At 31.7% G+C, this 17541-nt stretch overlaps 1 protein-coding gene across 2 annotated transcripts in view; it reads left to right on the top strand.

Annotated features, from left to right (window-relative positions):
• LOC148603181 (bifunctional 3'-5' exonuclease/ATP-dependent helicase WRN-like) overlaps positions 1 to 17541 on the top strand; it is a 42018-nt gene that overhangs the window by 14833 nt on the left and 9644 nt on the right. For both annotated transcript variants that reach the window (XM_088554095.1, XM_088554096.1), the window contains exons 10-19: positions 1275 to 1381; positions 4847 to 5007; positions 6098 to 6189; positions 8084 to 8156; positions 8894 to 9002; positions 9354 to 9455; positions 10883 to 10963; positions 13572 to 13668; positions 15013 to 15119; positions 17332 to 17363. In XM_088554095.1, coding sequence (XP_088410221.1) covers positions 1275 to 1381; positions 4847 to 5007; positions 6098 to 6189; positions 8084 to 8156; positions 8894 to 9002; positions 9354 to 9455; positions 10883 to 10963; positions 13572 to 13668; positions 15013 to 15119; positions 17332 to 17363 — 961 coding nt within the window. The remainder of the gene's footprint in view (positions 1 to 1274; positions 1382 to 4846; positions 5008 to 6097; positions 6190 to 8083; positions 8157 to 8893; positions 9003 to 9353; positions 9456 to 10882; positions 10964 to 13571; positions 13669 to 15012; positions 15120 to 17331; positions 17364 to 17541) is intronic.

Here is a 17541-nt window from a genome sequence, read left to right as displayed (position 1 = left end):
GATAACACAAACAATCATCTCCTTCATAAATCATCTAAACCAAGAAAAATAACTCTTGTAAAGTGCCAATTTCATTTACAACTTTTTTTTTTGAAAAAGTTAAATAATGAATGGTAAGCTAAGACTGGTTTTGTGGTTGGTAATTTCTTCTGAATTAGAATATTAGAAAAGTGGATTTTGTGGGATTTTGACAAGCATGTCTTATTATTTTAAAGACTGCTACTTTGTACATAGTACTTTTTAATGCTCAAAGTAAATTATGAGATTTGAAGATCTTATCGTTGGGTATACATGTATCACTTGAATTCGAAGAGAATGGTTTTTTACCATATGATAACTATTATACACGCAATCATTCAGGCGGGGCTATGTTGCAACTACCGTGTTCATGTGGCAATGTTAGACATTTTTGTAACTGATTTGTTAGGTTCTATAGTAGGGAATGCTTAGATATTTGTTACAACACTTTTGCATGATGACATGTACAGTGTCTCTCCTTCTTAGTCCTGCCTATTTACTTCTTGTCTTGTCTACTTGTATGATTTAGTAATTTTTTAGGTCGTGTATAATAGAAATTTTCATAACAGATTTTTCAGCATCTAATTTACGGAATGATTATATATTTGGTACATTGCTTTTGCATGATGACTTGTACAGTACTGTGTCTCCCATTTCAGGTTCCTTGCTTCTTTTCTACTTCTTTTTTACTTTATGACTTAAGTTGACAGAAATGGTTGAGGTGTGTGTGTAAAACTTACTACAACTTTTCGTGCAACATCTTAGTAAGATTAACTATGCTGATGTTTTTTATCACTGGGTGCATTAATGGTTTAGGAACATATGAATCATTAATTGAGTTTTAGAAAATTGGATTTCATAAGAGTATTAAAGTCTTCAAAAGAACTTTTAAATTAAAGTTGATTTGGTATATTAGTTAATATTAAATCAGGGTTTTGAAACATTTACAAAATGTTATACCTTATTAGCCATTGATCTTTCGCAGTAAATATTGGAAATAGAAACTGATGCATCAAAACAAAATCAAGATTCCATACATTGGTTGGTCAAAATACAAAAACAGGAAACAAAGATCATCCACAAAGACATTATAGGTAGCAGAATGAAAATACAGTTACGAAAAACAAACAACTTACGAAATACTAAAGCACTTTCAAAATGAACAAGAGTAACATCACGTACACTGGAATCGAAAGCATGTTTTGATCTACCAGCAGGAAATGTAGTGTAAATGATTATTAATTTGTGCAATTCAGGTTCCAATGATGGCTTTAACAGCCACAGCCACCCCAGAAGTCAGAAAAGACATTGTCAGAAGTTTGAATTTGAAAGATCCTGTTGTAACTTGCACAGGATTTGACAGGTACTATAAATAGAAATATAGAATAAATGTTTTTTTTTTTTTTTATGTTTAAGCAGAAATTGTCACCAGTGTCACAGACATACACTACAGCTAACGACAATTTGGACGATGCCACTCGCCCATGGTGGACAAATCAAGTTGTCCACGCTTTGCCCACCCTTAATGTCAGGTGGACAGTATAGTGTCCACGCCCACGGTATCCGGTGGGTGCGTGGTAACCTGTTGATTGGATTTAATCCATGATCGACAATTTTATTACAATGTTCAAACAGTTGACAAATAAAAGAACGATGTGTCAATCATTACCTTGACCGTGAGAATCAATTTTCTTTCACGTATAATTGGCCTCAAGCCAAAATTGTGACACCACCAGGTGTTTACTTAGGAATTAATATAATTAGGTTTTTATATGAATTAAACTCTTGTTTTTTTTTTGTTTTGTTTTGTTTTTTTTTTTCTATTTCTTACTGCCCACATCGTACCTAAGTCTATCATTATGTAGTATCATCGATATGTAAACGTGGATTAATCGGAAACCAAAGTTGATATAATTTTTAAAGTAATTTATAAGGCCTTAATTTAACATTTCCAGTTGCTACATGTATCATGTAATAAATTGTAAATTACGATGTCCAAGAAAATCGAGTATTTGTAAACTCCTTTCTTTACTGACAACCTATTTAAAGCAGTTGTATTTTCTTAGTGAAAGAACGGATTGGAAGCAAACATATGCAACTTTAACTTATGGTCTATAAATAACCAATTTCGGTATTGTGTCATTTCAACAAAATGTGAAAGAATCCAGAATTATTGAACCGCGTAGTTCATGAGTTTTCAAATGGCAACGGATTTAACAGCGTATTAATTGAGCACACGTCAGCCAACTATAGTGATGGGTGAAAATTTCCCTTCTTAAGTTGAATATGCAGTTAGTTCAAGAAAATTGAGTACTTGTGAACTACTCATTTTACTGACGGGTTTCTTACGTAAAAATTCTAAAAAAAAAAAAACCAAAGTATTTAAAACCAATAACTATAAAAATGTTTTGAGTGTGTCAATTTCTTATGCCAATTTGATAAATGCCTATCGTCGACCAATCAGTGTGTTTCACGTTTTATCAAAAGGTGTGTCCCTGTGTTTTGAGCTTCGTATGAGGTAAATTGACATTTCGTTGACACAGCAACAATTATCGATTGACAAACAACGTGCCTTATTTGCATAGATAATAAGAAGAGTAATAATACATGGAAGTATTTAAAATTGGACACTGTTATTCAAAAAACATGTAACTTTAAGAGACATATAGAAATATAAAAATTCTGTTTTCTTAAATTTTTTATAACCGTTGACGTTAATATGAATCAGACTTTTTAATTAAAATTTATTTACATGTAATTCCCGAAAATCTTTGCATATTGAGTTATTAATCAAAATGCACTTCCAAATTGGATTTCTTTTAAAGTGTTTTATTTTGAAATCTTGTAATATTTTAGAATCTTTGGAAACTTTATTCCAGAAACATTCCATTTCGAAATATCCATTGTTAGTTTATGAATATACAAATAGGTGAATGACACAAGGGCAATCATATTTTTATTTCAATAATTAAATGTTCATTGTTCTTGTAAAATCATGCTCAATATAAGTATTTTTTTCTTTTTACTAAACATAATAATTTGATAAAGTTTTTGTGATTTTCATATCATAGCCACCTAGAAATAAAATTGATGTGTTTACAACGTAAGCTTAATTAGTCAAATCAGTATTATACGTGTAATGTCACTACTTAATACCCGAGCGTCTCACACTCAGCCAATATACAGGAAGTCGTCGACTAACTGCTAATTAACAAGAAGGAATTGTTTGGTAACATTTAGATTAAAGAATAAACAGAAACGTAATTTAATGTTTTATGATTACAGAAGTGTATTAGGGACATCCCAAGTTTTATTTTTAAATCAAAATTTCGACATTTAAAATCCCTTATAAAATCTGATATATAATCTGATAAAAAAAAAAATTCTTCTAGTATGAATTTTACGACTAACTATATGTAGAATAAATTAAACTCATTGGTATCTTTATTTACACTGGTGTGCTGACTTAGTAGGCCATTTTCTGAAAATCTCCAATTTATTTCAATACTAAAACAGGACAAAAATGAGTTTGAAAATTTTGTATTTTTGCGTTATTTTGCCTTTCACTTGTAGTTGTTGAAATGGATACATATTGAATTATCATAGTTGAGAGTATTATTCAAATTTTAGGATATTTAAAATTCGTAATACCAGCCTACAGTCGTTTCGATTTTATTTTCAAATTTTATGAAGATTGCACTTATCATATATCTCGTTTATTTTTTTACAGTTGTTGACAAAAAAAGCAATTTATTACTCCTCAAACTTAGTACACACGTTCACGAAGGTCTAATAATGATTAAATCACCTACATTAATACGTCTTCTAATGTACATGTAAGTGTTGTTTGCTAATGCGCACCGGTTTACTGTCCAGTTTCAGTTCACAATACTTCAAACCACACCCTCAATGTTCATATAATTGATTACCTGTCAATCAAAGGTCCGAGATAGAACACTTGCATCTTTAGCCACCGTGAGAAATTCATAGCAACATAATGCAGTGCCGTAAAAAGTTAAATCAAAATTTCTTCTATAACACAATTCATTTTTTGACAAGTGATTGTGCTGCATTGTATTAAAACCTGCTGCTACAGTTAATTGATTAACTGTCAATTAAAGAGATCAAATGGCACCTATCAAAGGTTACCACGATTTCCTGTATTTATTCCATTTGTTGGCAAATGCTCACGCTTCTTTGCTTTAAACCTGCCCACAGGTAATTGATGACTGTCAATTATAAAGAAGCTCTATTGACACCTGTGAAATATTGTTACCGATAGTTCATACAATTAGATACGCTTCTTATAATACAACAGGACCATACTATTTATTACGTAAGAATGAGTTTTAACTCCGATTTCTTGTTAAAATGAAACAAGATTTAAAAGTGACCACCAGAATGTGTGGGCAACGTGGACAGAGACCAACCACATGTCCACCGTGGGCCGGTGGGAACGTGTCCAAGGGTAGACCCAAATTGTCCACCATTGCCCACGCCCACTGTGGGAAGAGGGAATCGTCAAAATAGTCGTTAGCCACAATGTACTTTAACCTTTGGAACAGTTCATGTAAGAGATTCTGTCTTATTGACACTGTCTCATGTAGAAGATTTTCATAGAAAAGCAAGATTTTGGTAAAAAAATTCTTTCATTGAGTATTTCTCATAGAAAATTTCACAGGTATTATTATTCAAGGTTTATTTTCCACCTCCACAATAGCAAAAATTAGTGCTCTGTAAAAAATTTAAACATTTACAGTATGTTTGCTTACTAAAAAGCACAGTTTAGTGAGTTTAGCAATATTTTATATCATATTTTGTTTTCCAGACCAAACCTTTTTCTGTCAGTTAGCAATAAAAGTGGTGATCCATCCAAAGACCTAAAAACCCACATGACAAGGAATGGCCATAGATTTGAGTTTGATGGACCTACCATTATATACTGTCCCACAAAGAAAGCTACCATGGAAACAGCTGCTATTGTCAAAGGTAAACTGTTTTGATAATACCAGGGTTCTGAAGCAGAGGGGTATAATTCTGTCAGCTTGTCTGTCTCTCTGTAACAAATTTTCTGCCACATTAATCCTTCAGCCATTTGAAATTGAACAAAAACCAAGCATGAGATTTTGTTAGATAGGATTTTGGTCATAGGGATATCATTTACCTTTTTGATAAAAACGCAAGGATTCAGTTAGGATGCCATTCAGTTCATCTAGCTGTTTGTCTGGTAGAATTTTGTGTAATGTTCCTCATAATTCTTTATGAAGTGTTTGGATGTAATAGAGTGTCTTGCACATTAAGAAAGAATCTTTTAGCAAGTTCATTTTGTATCCTTTCATACAGGGAGATTTGATTGTGTTCAAAATGTAATTTACCCGATTTCACTTCACTTGAATAGACATTTTATCTCTGAAACAACTTGTATTTTATTTTCAAAGTTCATGTATTTAATTTTGTAGGTATGAATGTTCCAGGATTCCTGTATTTATTTTTGTTGGTATAAATGGTCCATGATTTCTGTATTTTTTTTTTGTAGGTATGAATGGGCCATGATTTCTGTATTTAATTTTGTTGGTATGAATGGTCCATGATTTCTGTATTTAATTTTGTTGGTATGAATGGTCCATGATTTCTGTATTTAATTTTGTAGGTATAAATGGTCCATGATTTCTGTATTTATTAACCCCAAACTTGCAAGTGGGGGATACATAGTTGTGAAGTGTCAGTCCTTTGTTCGTTCCATCCGTACTTCCTTCATTCGTTTCATTATACAGAGGAGGACCTGCTCTTATTTGTTATGGGGACGTGGGGACCCATCTTTTATTTGTTACTCCTCCTACACTGTTGAATGGAATTTATTGAAACTTTTACAGAATCTTTAGTACATATTCCTATTGTGCATCTCCTATTTTAGATTTTGTTCCAATTTGATTTGGTCAGAGCACCAAAATGTGATAACAAAAGGTGCATGTTATCAATTAGGGGAATTTGGATATCAATTCAGTGAGCATTACTCACAGTTTTACTTGTTTTTGTAGATATGGCTGTTCCATGTTTTCTGTATTTTTTTTTTATCTAGGTATGAATGTTCCATGTTTACCTTACCATGCAGGGTTATCTTTAGAAGCCAGAAATGAAGCTCATGATAAATTTGTCAATGACAAAATTCAGGTAAATTAATTTTTTTTATAAAAGCATTGTTTTTAAAGCTATGCCTCTATGTTTAAATTAGGAGATGACTATTTTGTATTTGGAGGCAGTTTGAGATATTTGAGTTTACTCCAATAAATGGATATTTGCATTTACTCCAATAAAAGGATATTTTAGTTTACTCTACTAAATGGATATTTGAGTTAACTCCAATAAATGGATATTTGAGTTAACTCCAATAAATGGATAATTGAGTTTATTCCAATAAATGGATATTTGAGTTAACTCCAATAAATGGATATTTGAGTGAACTTCAGTAAATGGATATTTGAGTTTACTCTAGTAAATGGATATTTGCCTTTGTCAAATCTATACTTAAGTAGACAAATCTTCAAATACATTATTGTTATATCCATTCTAAGTACCTGTCAAATAAATCTGAGATAATAACAATTAAAGGGAAAGGCCACCTTTGCATTAAGTTAGGCTCTTATGATACCCAGGTAAACAAAAATAACCTTTAATGCAAAATGCGCTTTTATAAAATGCTCATGGCTATGCAAAGTTTGAAATCCTTGAAATGTAAGTGGACAGCCATCTTGCAGAACTGTTCCTATCTGAAGTAAGATCATAGTCAGACTTTATTGATTTTTCCAGATAGCTTCCGATTGGCTCGTGCGTCACTAAGTCGGTTTGGTACTGATACAAGTACTGCAAATAATATGTAAACAAAGAATATTCCGTAAATATTTCTACGATCCTGTTTATTTAACCACTAAAACATGATGACTTGTCTAGCTTACGATTACACGAATGATAAAAGAGAAATGTTCTTTTTTTTTTACCAGCAACACTAACATTCTTCGGAAGTCTTGGAAATAGCCATAAGATTTTCTTTACAAATACTAACCATCTGGCTGCAAATCCTGTTGTTCGTCAATGATGTCTGACATGTGTTTACATGTTGTGCCTCAATCTATTCTTCTATTTATTTTTGATTGAATTTATTGGAGGAAAGTCCCAAATTTGCGATTTCGTCGGACATCATAATCAGTTACCTATTTACTTTCACTTTACAAACCGACATCATGACATCACAGTTCAATCGATCATGGTGGCGCCCATAGGCGCGGAAAATTCAAATTTCCTAATAATAAATCTTGATAAATTAATTAAGAAAAGGAAATTATTTTGTTGCAATTTAATTTTCCTGAATATTTAACAGATTAGTTCTGATATTTATGACTTGCACAATAACATGGTCGTCTCCTTTAAAAATCTTTGCATGCATTTAAAATTTGAGACAGTCTTAGATTTGGCATCCTGCAATTTTTTGTGTTGACCAATGAAATCCCTCATTACGAGGTATGTTGCATTAGAATATTTTATATTCATGTTATGACATAAATATTTAATCTTTGGATTTATGATTTTTTATTCACACAAACATGGTTTTTGGGATTTATAAGAATCTTTCTGACTCTGCTTCCATCTATGTCTGCATTTGAAGGTATGCTTTAAATTGAGTACTGTAAATGTATCAATTGTCACTGTGTACTAATTTTCGGTATTTTCGCCATGGACAGAAAACCCTGAAAAATAGTACCCATGAAATTGATTATTTGAAATCATATTACACTAATCATATTTTGAAACAGCGAAAATTGATACCTGCGAATTTGTTCATTTGACATAATCTGCGAAAATTAATACGTTTACAGTATATGTCAGATGCTTTCAAAGGGAGATAATTCAACATAAGGTCATTTGAATTAATACCACTTGGTTTAAATCTTGTAAAAACATCATCTGAACTCTTAAGTGAAAGTGAATTGTTTTGATACAAACATTATCCAAAGTAGTTATGCTTTTCCCATCGAATTCAGACTGAATGCTTTTCATGTATTTTTTTTAGGTTGTAGTAGGTACAGTGGCGTTTGGTATGGGTATTGATAAACCTGATGTCAGAAAAGTTATACACTATGGAGGTATGGCAGCATTATAACAAATATTTAGGAGGTTCATTCTTACAACAGCAAGTTGAAAAAGATGCTGCTTAATGTGCGTGACAAAGATAAAAAATAGATCAAAGAAATGTTTATAAAACAATAATTTGTTACAGCAACGAATTAAACATGAGAAACATGTAGCTTTAAATGCAGTGGTGTCCGCATTATACTCCTTACCCCCGTTAAAAGCAGGAGGTTTATAGTGATCATGCATTCAATTGAGTCATTTGTCTACTCATCTATTCCTAATTCTAATCTGTAACTCCTGTCAATATTGAAAGGAATATTTTTATGAACCTTTCATGAATTCTTAATCACTTGGTGCCATTGTGCACCTCCAATTTTATTTTTCCATCTGAATGACTTTTATGGTTTCCTATAAGATTTCGAGGGAGGGAAGTTGGGGTATCACCAAGTGAGCTTCGCCCAAATTACAGTTTTTGTAGTTGTATGCATAAATTTTATATCTCTGATTGATAATTTTTCTTTTACTTCCTCGTTCAGTATGCCAACTTAATTGAGGATAAGTCTTGGTATTTTCTGAGTAGAGTATCATTTTTTTTCACCATCCAGTGTGTAATTCTAGTTCATGTAATTTAAGTTTCATTATGTATTCAATAGAAAAAGCAAAATATGGATAAAGATTGTGCATAATTAGAAAAAATACTGTCAGAAGAATTTTGTTTAATAATTAAAATATAATATATTTCTTTCAGCTCCTAAAGATATAGAGTCTTACTATCAGGAAGTTGGACGAGCGGGGAGGGATGGTTTACCTAGCAGTTGTCACTGCTTCTTTACTGCTGCTGATTTTAATGTAGCTAGGTACATTTATAAAATATTATTAAATGTGTCAATAGGACCATAAAGGGAGATAATCAAACTTAAGAGCTTTACATCTCAAACTACTCAAGCTCAACTTCCCCAAACCAAATTTTCTAGTGACATTTTATAGGATTGATGGGCATCATAAGTAGATGTGCATGAATGAATATTATTATTCTTGGAGGACTGTAAAGGGAGATAATTCAACTTAAGGATTTTTCATTCAACATTTAATTCTATTTCAAAGGATATTCCTTTGCAATCTTGCTCCCACTATTTCTGTTTAACTTTGTTTTCAGGCATTCTATTTGTTAGCTTGCTCACAGTACTTCTAGTTTATTTTGTTTTCAGGCACTTCATCAGAGAATTGAAGGACTCTACATTTCAAAACCACAAATTAAAGATGTTATCAAGAATGCAGGAATACCTCACCACAGGAAAATGCAGAAGAAGGTGAGAAAACAGTTTGAAATTGAAAGATATGAGTGGCTATTTAATGTCTTAAAATCTTTGGAAGATTTACAAAAAAAAATAGATGAAGACTAAGACACTGTAGGACACACTTAAGGAAAAGGGTGGATTCAGGTTAAAGACTTGATTTTCTATTTCATGATAATAGAAACTCTGGATTTTTATATTACCTCCAGATTTATCCTTATGGTTTTCTTTTTATTGATTATTTGCTAATTTCATGAATGACTGATTTTTTTGTTTGCAGGGATTGAATTTAACCTTTTTCCATACTGGCAAAAACAAAAAAAAAACAAGTAGATTTTTTTTCTGCTCTCTTCTTTTGGATATAAATTACTTAGATTTAATTTAAGAAAGTCATATCAAATAATGTAAAGTTTACCTGGGATTTGGTTTTGCAACTTGAAGTCATCATAACTTTTTCATTTTTTAAGATAATTAAGAAATTGTTTTGGTTTCCTAAACTGCAAATAAAACTTTTTATCCATGGATCTGAATAAATATTCAGTAAAAAGACTTTATGTGCATAAAATTATAATAATAATTTTATATAAAAATAGAGGTTTACATATGAATATCATTACAACTTTATTTTTTTAAAGTAAAAGAGTTATAAATATGCATACAAAATATGAATTATTTTAGCAAAATGAAACAATTTGCAAAACTAAAATTGGATATAAAATAATGAAAGTTATGAAGTTTTTAAAATTTGAATTCTGGCCATGAAATTGTCAATTGTTTGTTTATTTGCCAACCAATCTGACACTTAATGATATGCAAATTAGTGAATATGACATCACTAATTAGATTGGCAAACTCTCATATTGAATTAAATCAGATAAACAAGTTGAACAATGTCATTGATGTGATTCATAAGGAATTGTGGTTGGCCTTTTGATCTTTTGACTGTCGAACCACCAAGGGTTGACAAAGTCTCTGGGCTCAAAGTTGTCCAAAGCTTTGCCATACAAGTCCAATCCTATTGAATATTTCATTGTTGAGTCTACGTCTCTAGTCATTTCTTTTCCTCCACATGGTAGATCAACTTTATTACTCATTATTTGACAGATCGTGTTGACATAAGGTTAACAATTTCCTAAGTATATGCCAGGCAGTATCATCTTAACACTTTTAAGATTGCAGTCAGGTATAATTTACTTAAAAATGTTTTTTTTTTTTTTTAAATCAGGATTCTGAATTTATTTTTATTTGTATTGGGAGTTTTCAAATAACAAGTAGAGAAATTACTCGTACAGAATAGAAAGTAAAACTATGATTTTTTTTCATCTCTTGCTAAATTTTGCCAGTATTCTCTCTCAAAGCGAGTACTTCTACTAAAATTGGATCTCTTGTTTGCCATATAAAATTATGTCTATTACTTGTCTCATATTAATGTATTACTATAGGTTGTTATTGGCTCACTTTGAAAGTAGGAATCTCAAGGAACTAGGAGGAACAGTCAACTGCTGTGATAATTGTAGAAAACAGTATGTACAATGTATTTGTTGATGTATAGAATGATTGTCTCCAGTGTATGAATAATAGGATAATTAATTTGAAAGCGTGAATAACCAAAATATTATCACAAGTGGCAAAGAAGGCCTAGATTTAACGAGAGTGAGGAACTTGTTCAGCATACAAGTTAAATCCTCATGCGTTCTCGGCACAAGTGATTATATCTTGGTTATTAACGATAACCGATTGATTATCCTATTTATTATATAGATTTTCTTCATGTTTTATTGATATGAATTTTAAATTTTGTGATTGGCTGATTGATATCAAAGTTGTGACATTTTGTGGGAGAAAGTCTGAGAGGGAAATAACCAAATTTATTCACAGTGTGAATTATCGAAAATTTTTTATACGGGGAACATTCGATAAAACTCTGCTATTTCCATCATAAATGAGAGTCTCCTACTTATGTTTTTACTTCACATGATCTCTGTATAAAGTTTTATTTTTAGAATAAAATTCTGATATTTTTGTAATGTTTTGAGTTTGAAAATAGCTACAACTTTCAAGAACAAGTATTAATTTTAATTCCAACTTCAATAACTAAAAATGGCCGAGGAATGATGTGCTGGAATTAGTAGATTTTATCTTACAAGATTTCAGCATTAAAGGAGACGTGACATAAAAATTTATTTTTTAAATTTTTGGTTTATTTGGTTTATTACACTAAGTGGTCACATGACCTTGTTACGTCATTGGTTCTCAATTCATAGATCGAGTGGTTGAAATGCATGCAGCTTCTGCTTTTGTTGCATGATTTCTTCAACTGAGAGTGAAAATAGTTAAAGTTGTGGTTTGCGAGTGAATACATACTTAAATATTACATGTATGAGGACTAGATTATCCACAGTGAGATGACATCACTTCTGTTCCAAGAATACACAGAAATATTTCATTATGTTCTTTCATGTAAGGTTGAACTTTTTACAGAAAGTAAATTTAATTCATATTCTGAAATTTAAACTGTTCACATCACGATCTTCAATGAAAATATTGATTTCATCCCTTTCTTACAGAACGTTGCTCCTGACAAGTGTGCCAGTACTAAGGAGTGTATTTTGAAGTCCCCGCAAGTACGGAGGATAATACGAACATGTTCATTTTTCATTGGCTTTTGATATTTTATTTGGTAACCCATAAGGGTTTCGTGCTGAAGCTTCCTAGTGTTCTAAATCTTTTTTTGCTAAAATTCCATAATTTAACTTGACCTATAAAAAATATTGTCCGTACCAGAAAAGCTCCCTTAAACTCACCTAGGATCACCTATTATATACTGTGTATTGTGTCAAATTCTCCATGTAAATTGTTTAATTTTAATATCTGAAAGACAAAAGAAATTCAATTAAAATTCAATTATGTTCGAAGTCATACACCTGTGTTGACACCTGTGTTACGAGCTGCTGAACCATGTAAAGATTAAAGAAGCCTCCCATGCTATCTCTTGGTCATAATTAAGTCTACTGGGCTTGTTTATTAAGATAACCCAGCTGCAAAGAAAGAACGATACATAGAGTGTCACTGTTTTAGTAATACCCCTCTGTTTACATAAAAAATAGTGTGCAAAATAGTTGTATATTCACCACGCAGGGATGTATACCTAAAGAAAATGAAAAGCTGACAGAAACAAGAACTTTTAGTCTTCTTACTTTTTAAACACAATTATTGCACCCAAACACAGATCAGTGGACCACTCTGCATCATATAGACAAGCTATTTTTGAAGATGTATTAATTTTTTCGAGCATGTGTATGCATTTTCAGTGTACCCAAATGGTGATTGAGAACCAATGACGTAGCATTTGCATATTTAGTAATTGAGCGTTACTTCTGATTTTCATTTATGCATGCGCTAACCTAATGAGAAAACATTTGTTACACTCGTATCTAAACATGCTTTAATTTTGTAAATATAAACATAAAATGTTTTAATTGTCAAGTTTCCTTTAAGGAACATTTTATAGTAGCGACTCCACCAGAACTGCTGATCAGATTTTATCAGATAATTAGCAACAATATGCGATTGATCTTTTAACACTACATCCTTTACAACTGAGCACTAATCAGTCGTTCCTGTTTTAAGATGGCATGAACATGTCTCTTGACTTGTCTCCAAGATTCAGGGCTGTGTGACAGGGTGATTAATCAAAGAACTGCTGATGTGCATTTTTTGTAATTGAAAATGACTACATGCATTCACAACATAGTTCTAAAGGAGGTTATAAACAGAGATCATTGCATATAATTTGATTTACTGTCCAGGAACAATTATTTAAGTAAATGTTAATCACAGTTAATCATTTTTTTCTTTGAAAATACACAATGAATTAGTGTTACCTCTTGCACGATTGCTTGTAACAGTATGAATTAAAAACCACAAAAATGCTTAGATTAGAAAAACCACTCAGATTTTTTATACAATCTTTATACCATGATAAACATATCTGAAGTAGTTACGGTTTGTATATTGCATATACCATTCATGAATTCCAGTCCTTTCTCATTGTGAAAATTTTGAATGCAGATTACCAGAAATAATCAGATCAAATTTCACCAGTTATTTATCACTTTTATATTTCTAAAGGAATGACAGAAACAAAGAGGGTTTCTGGTCTGAAAGTGAACCAAATAGACCTGTTGACTTCAGTAGAGAAGGAAAACTTCTACTCTCTGCTATTGAGGTAAGAAATGGTCTGAATTCTGACAGTGAACCAAATAGGCATTTTGACTCTGGGAAAAGAAAAACTTCTACTCTCCTCTTATGAGGTTACTAATGGTCTGGAAGTGAACCAAATAAAGTCATGGAATTAGTAGAGAAGGAAAACTTCTACTCTCCTCAGTTGAGGTAAGAAATGGTCTGAAAGTGAACCAAATAGACCTGTAGACTTCAGTAAAGAAGGAAAACTACTCTCCTCTTATGAGGTTACAAATGGTCTGAAAGTGAACCAAATAGACCTGTGGACTTCAGTAGAGAAGGAAACATCTACTCTCCTCAGTTGAGGTAAGAAATGCTTTGAAAATGTACTAAATAATCATGTTGAATTCAGTATAGAAGGAAACTTCTACTCTCCTCTATTGAGGTAAGAATTGGTTTTAAAGTGAACCAAACAGACCTGTTGACTTAAGTAGAGAAGGAAACTTCTACTCTCTTTCTATTGAGGTAAGTAAAGATGACCTAAGATAATTTTTCCAATGCTCTGGTTACCCCTACGGTCAAAGCCTGTTTTTATGTACCACAAATCATCTGGTAAATGCAACCTACTCTATGAATTATTCAACCAATTATGTTGAAAGTTAAAAATGTGGAGTGTCTTGTATACAGGAGCTGAATACAGGAGGTCAGCAACACGTTTGACTGTATTTCAAGTTTTTACTTAACTGCAACTTCCCCTAAAAGGTTTAATTGATTATAAAAACTGGAATCCAGATGTACGCTACCTGCAGATGTGACAAATGTCATGAATTTAATAAGTTACAGATTTACTTGCCTTGAGTTACATCCAAAATAAGGAAAGATTACCAGTTTGTCCATAAATTGATAAAAATTATCAAAAAAAGATAAGTATTGGATTTTTAATTTTTTGTTCAAAAATATATTGAATAATTGTTTATTACTCTCTTCTTCTTTTTTTTTTTTTGTATAATGTCAATAATTTTATTACAACAAATTTGTGATTTTGTACAATTATAAATACATTGCAGAGACATGGAAATGCAAAAGGCAAGATGTCTCTCTGTGTATCTATCTGTCTAATATTGTAAGCCTTCCCATGCCTTTATTTTGATCATGCTGATATGGATATGTGTAAAACAAACAGTTCAAATTTCAATGCTGTACCATATTTTTTATATCCCACCACTTGAAGAGGTATCATGTGATACCTTCAGAAAAGTTGTGCTTCTGTCTATCTGTCTGTTCTCCGGATTTCCGGGTGATAACTTGAGAATGGATCAATGCATTTTTTTTTAAACTTTTGATATAGCAGGGAATATTTTATATAAACAGAAAAATGATTTAATTTCAGGCACTTGGTGAAAAATTTGGACTAAATACTCCAGCACAGTTTCTTGTGGGGTCTAGGGACCAGAAATTGGCAAGATTCACAAATCTCAAGCATTATGGAGAAGGAAAGTATGTCAGTGTTGGAATTTTTTTATGGGTGACCAACTATTTGGTCTTCCTGGTTAAGTCAAGTCGTAAAATCAAATTCATAAAAAATTGTTCAATTTTCATTGATTGCTATGATGTATGTTACTTATAAAATCCACCTAATTATAAATCTTAGAACATGTGAAAGTTCAATGAAGTAAGAAAATTTGTACTCACAAATGAATTTTCAAATGTGTACAGAAATGGGGTAGCTCTAGTTTAACATGTTTAAATAAGGATTTTTATGTATCCAATTCATGACCCTCATCATATCTTTTGCCCTCAATGCATTTTTTGTTGGGAGTCTCCCATTTTATGTAATGAATTGCAGTTATAACAACAAAGCAATCTATTATAATCCCTGCTTACAAAGTTTTGGAAGCACTTTGTCCAGCTGTCTTCTTGGTAATAGCAACTGCTAAAATTCGTCTTTTTTGTATTGAATAACAACTGCTAAGTTGTTCACAAGATTTTTGTGAAAATTATACTAGTAGTATGGACCACCCCTCCTAAACTGTTGTGTTTTATACAAGTTGGGCAGGAAAAATTGCAACATAAGGCCAAGATAAGTAAGTTTTTTTTTTAAACCAGAAACAGAATGGCATTGTAAAGAGTGTTTTTATTGTTGTGTATGATTTGTATTGTTATTATTTAGGTACAAGAAACCATTTCATTATCAGTTGAATTTTGGGGAGGGGTTACAGTTTAAATATGTTCCCTGGTCATGCTCAGACATTTTTGTCAGATTTTTGGACTCCTCTGATTTTATCCATTTCATAGCATTATTATTTTTTTGCAAAGTGACTCCCACTTTTCTTTTTATAATTTCATTGAAATAGGCATGATTTTCTATTGCTTTAAAGCAGAATTCGGCTTTTTCAAATCTGGAATTTACCATTTTGGTTCTTTTTTAACGAATGTTTACTTCCGATTTCAACAATATCAGTTTGGCTCCATGAAACCATGTCTGATTATACACACCTTAAAATGTTATTTAGAAAGTATTAATGAAATGCTAATTTCTTCAGTGTTTTTAATAGATGTAACCTTCTAAAACAAAACCTATGGAAAATCTAGAGAAATCCTTTATCTTACCAAAATTTCAAATGATTGTTTCTCCAAAATGAGCACCATCTATTTTGTCTTCTTATTTTGTTATAGCATGAAGGACCTTGAAAGTTATCACAACTCCTTGAAATCCTTGTTATTCTGTAATATCCCTACAATAAACAATTTTTTTATGCCCCCGCAACGATAAGTTGGGGGCATATTGTTTTACCTTTGTCCGTCCGTCTGTAATTCTGTCCATCTGTAATTCCGTCCGTAATTTTGTCCGTCCCAAAGTTTTCCACACTTTTTTTTGAAAATCCTTGAAGATATTGAACTGATTTTTTGTATGTGAGTCATTCATGATTAGTTACAGATCGAGTTAAAGTTTTGTTCCGCTATGCTGAGTTTTACCAAAATTATGGGCCCTGGACTTAAAAAATTCCATGGAAATAACAGTTTTCCGCACTGTTTTTGTAAACACTTGAAGATATTGAACTGATTTTTTGTATGTGAGTCTGTCATGATTAGTTACAGAATGAGTTAAAGTTTCATTCTGCTATGCTGAGTTTTACCATAATTATGGGCCCAGTACTTTAAAAATTTCATGGAAATAACAGTTTTCCGCACTGTTTTTGTAAACCCTTGAAGATATTGAACTGCTTTTTGATATGTGAGTCTGTCATGATTAGTTACAAATGGAGTATAAGTTTCATTCTTTTACGCTGAGTTTTATCAAAATAATGGGCCCTGTACTTTAAAAATTGTATTGAAATAATAGTTTTTTGCTTTTTTTTTGTAAATGCTTGAAGATATTTGACTGGTTTTTGGTATGTGAGTCTGTCATGATTAGTTAAAGATTGAGTTTAAATTTCGTTCAGCTATGCTGAGTTTTACTCAAAACCACATGGGAGGTGGGGGGGGGGGCATCATTTGTGTCTCACAGACACAATAAAACATCTGACAAAGTGCTTTTTACGATTATGAGTTATGATATAGCTATATGAAGGTTAAATGTGGGGGCATCACTTTATCTAGTTTGGATATTTTAACACAATACAAAAAATACTGTTGTATTCAGATGGGCATCAAAAGGAAAAAGAGACATTGTATTGGGTAGAAGTAAAGATTGAATTTTTTATTTTAGGTTCCGAAAATTAAATTGGTGGAAAGCCTTTGGTAATTATAGAATTATTTCTATTAATATATTGCAGTGTATTAATTATATCATCATTTGGATAAAGCGTATTTTTCTGCAAGTCTTATCAGTTATAAAGTTTCCAAGTAATACCTGTCATATTCTCCTATTTAAGTACATGTACAATTGTGTAAAGATTGCAGTATTTTAATTTTTCCA

This window comes from Perna viridis, chromosome 11 (assembly GCF_037379345.1).
Source record: "Perna viridis isolate PV_CMFRI_1.1 ecotype Kerala chromosome 11, ASM3737934v1, whole genome shotgun sequence".
Classification (NCBI taxonomy): domain Eukaryota; kingdom Metazoa; phylum Mollusca; class Bivalvia; order Mytilida; family Mytilidae; genus Perna; species Perna viridis.
The sequence above is the reverse complement of the archived record's forward strand: the minus strand, read 5'-3'. Positions and strand labels throughout refer to the sequence as shown.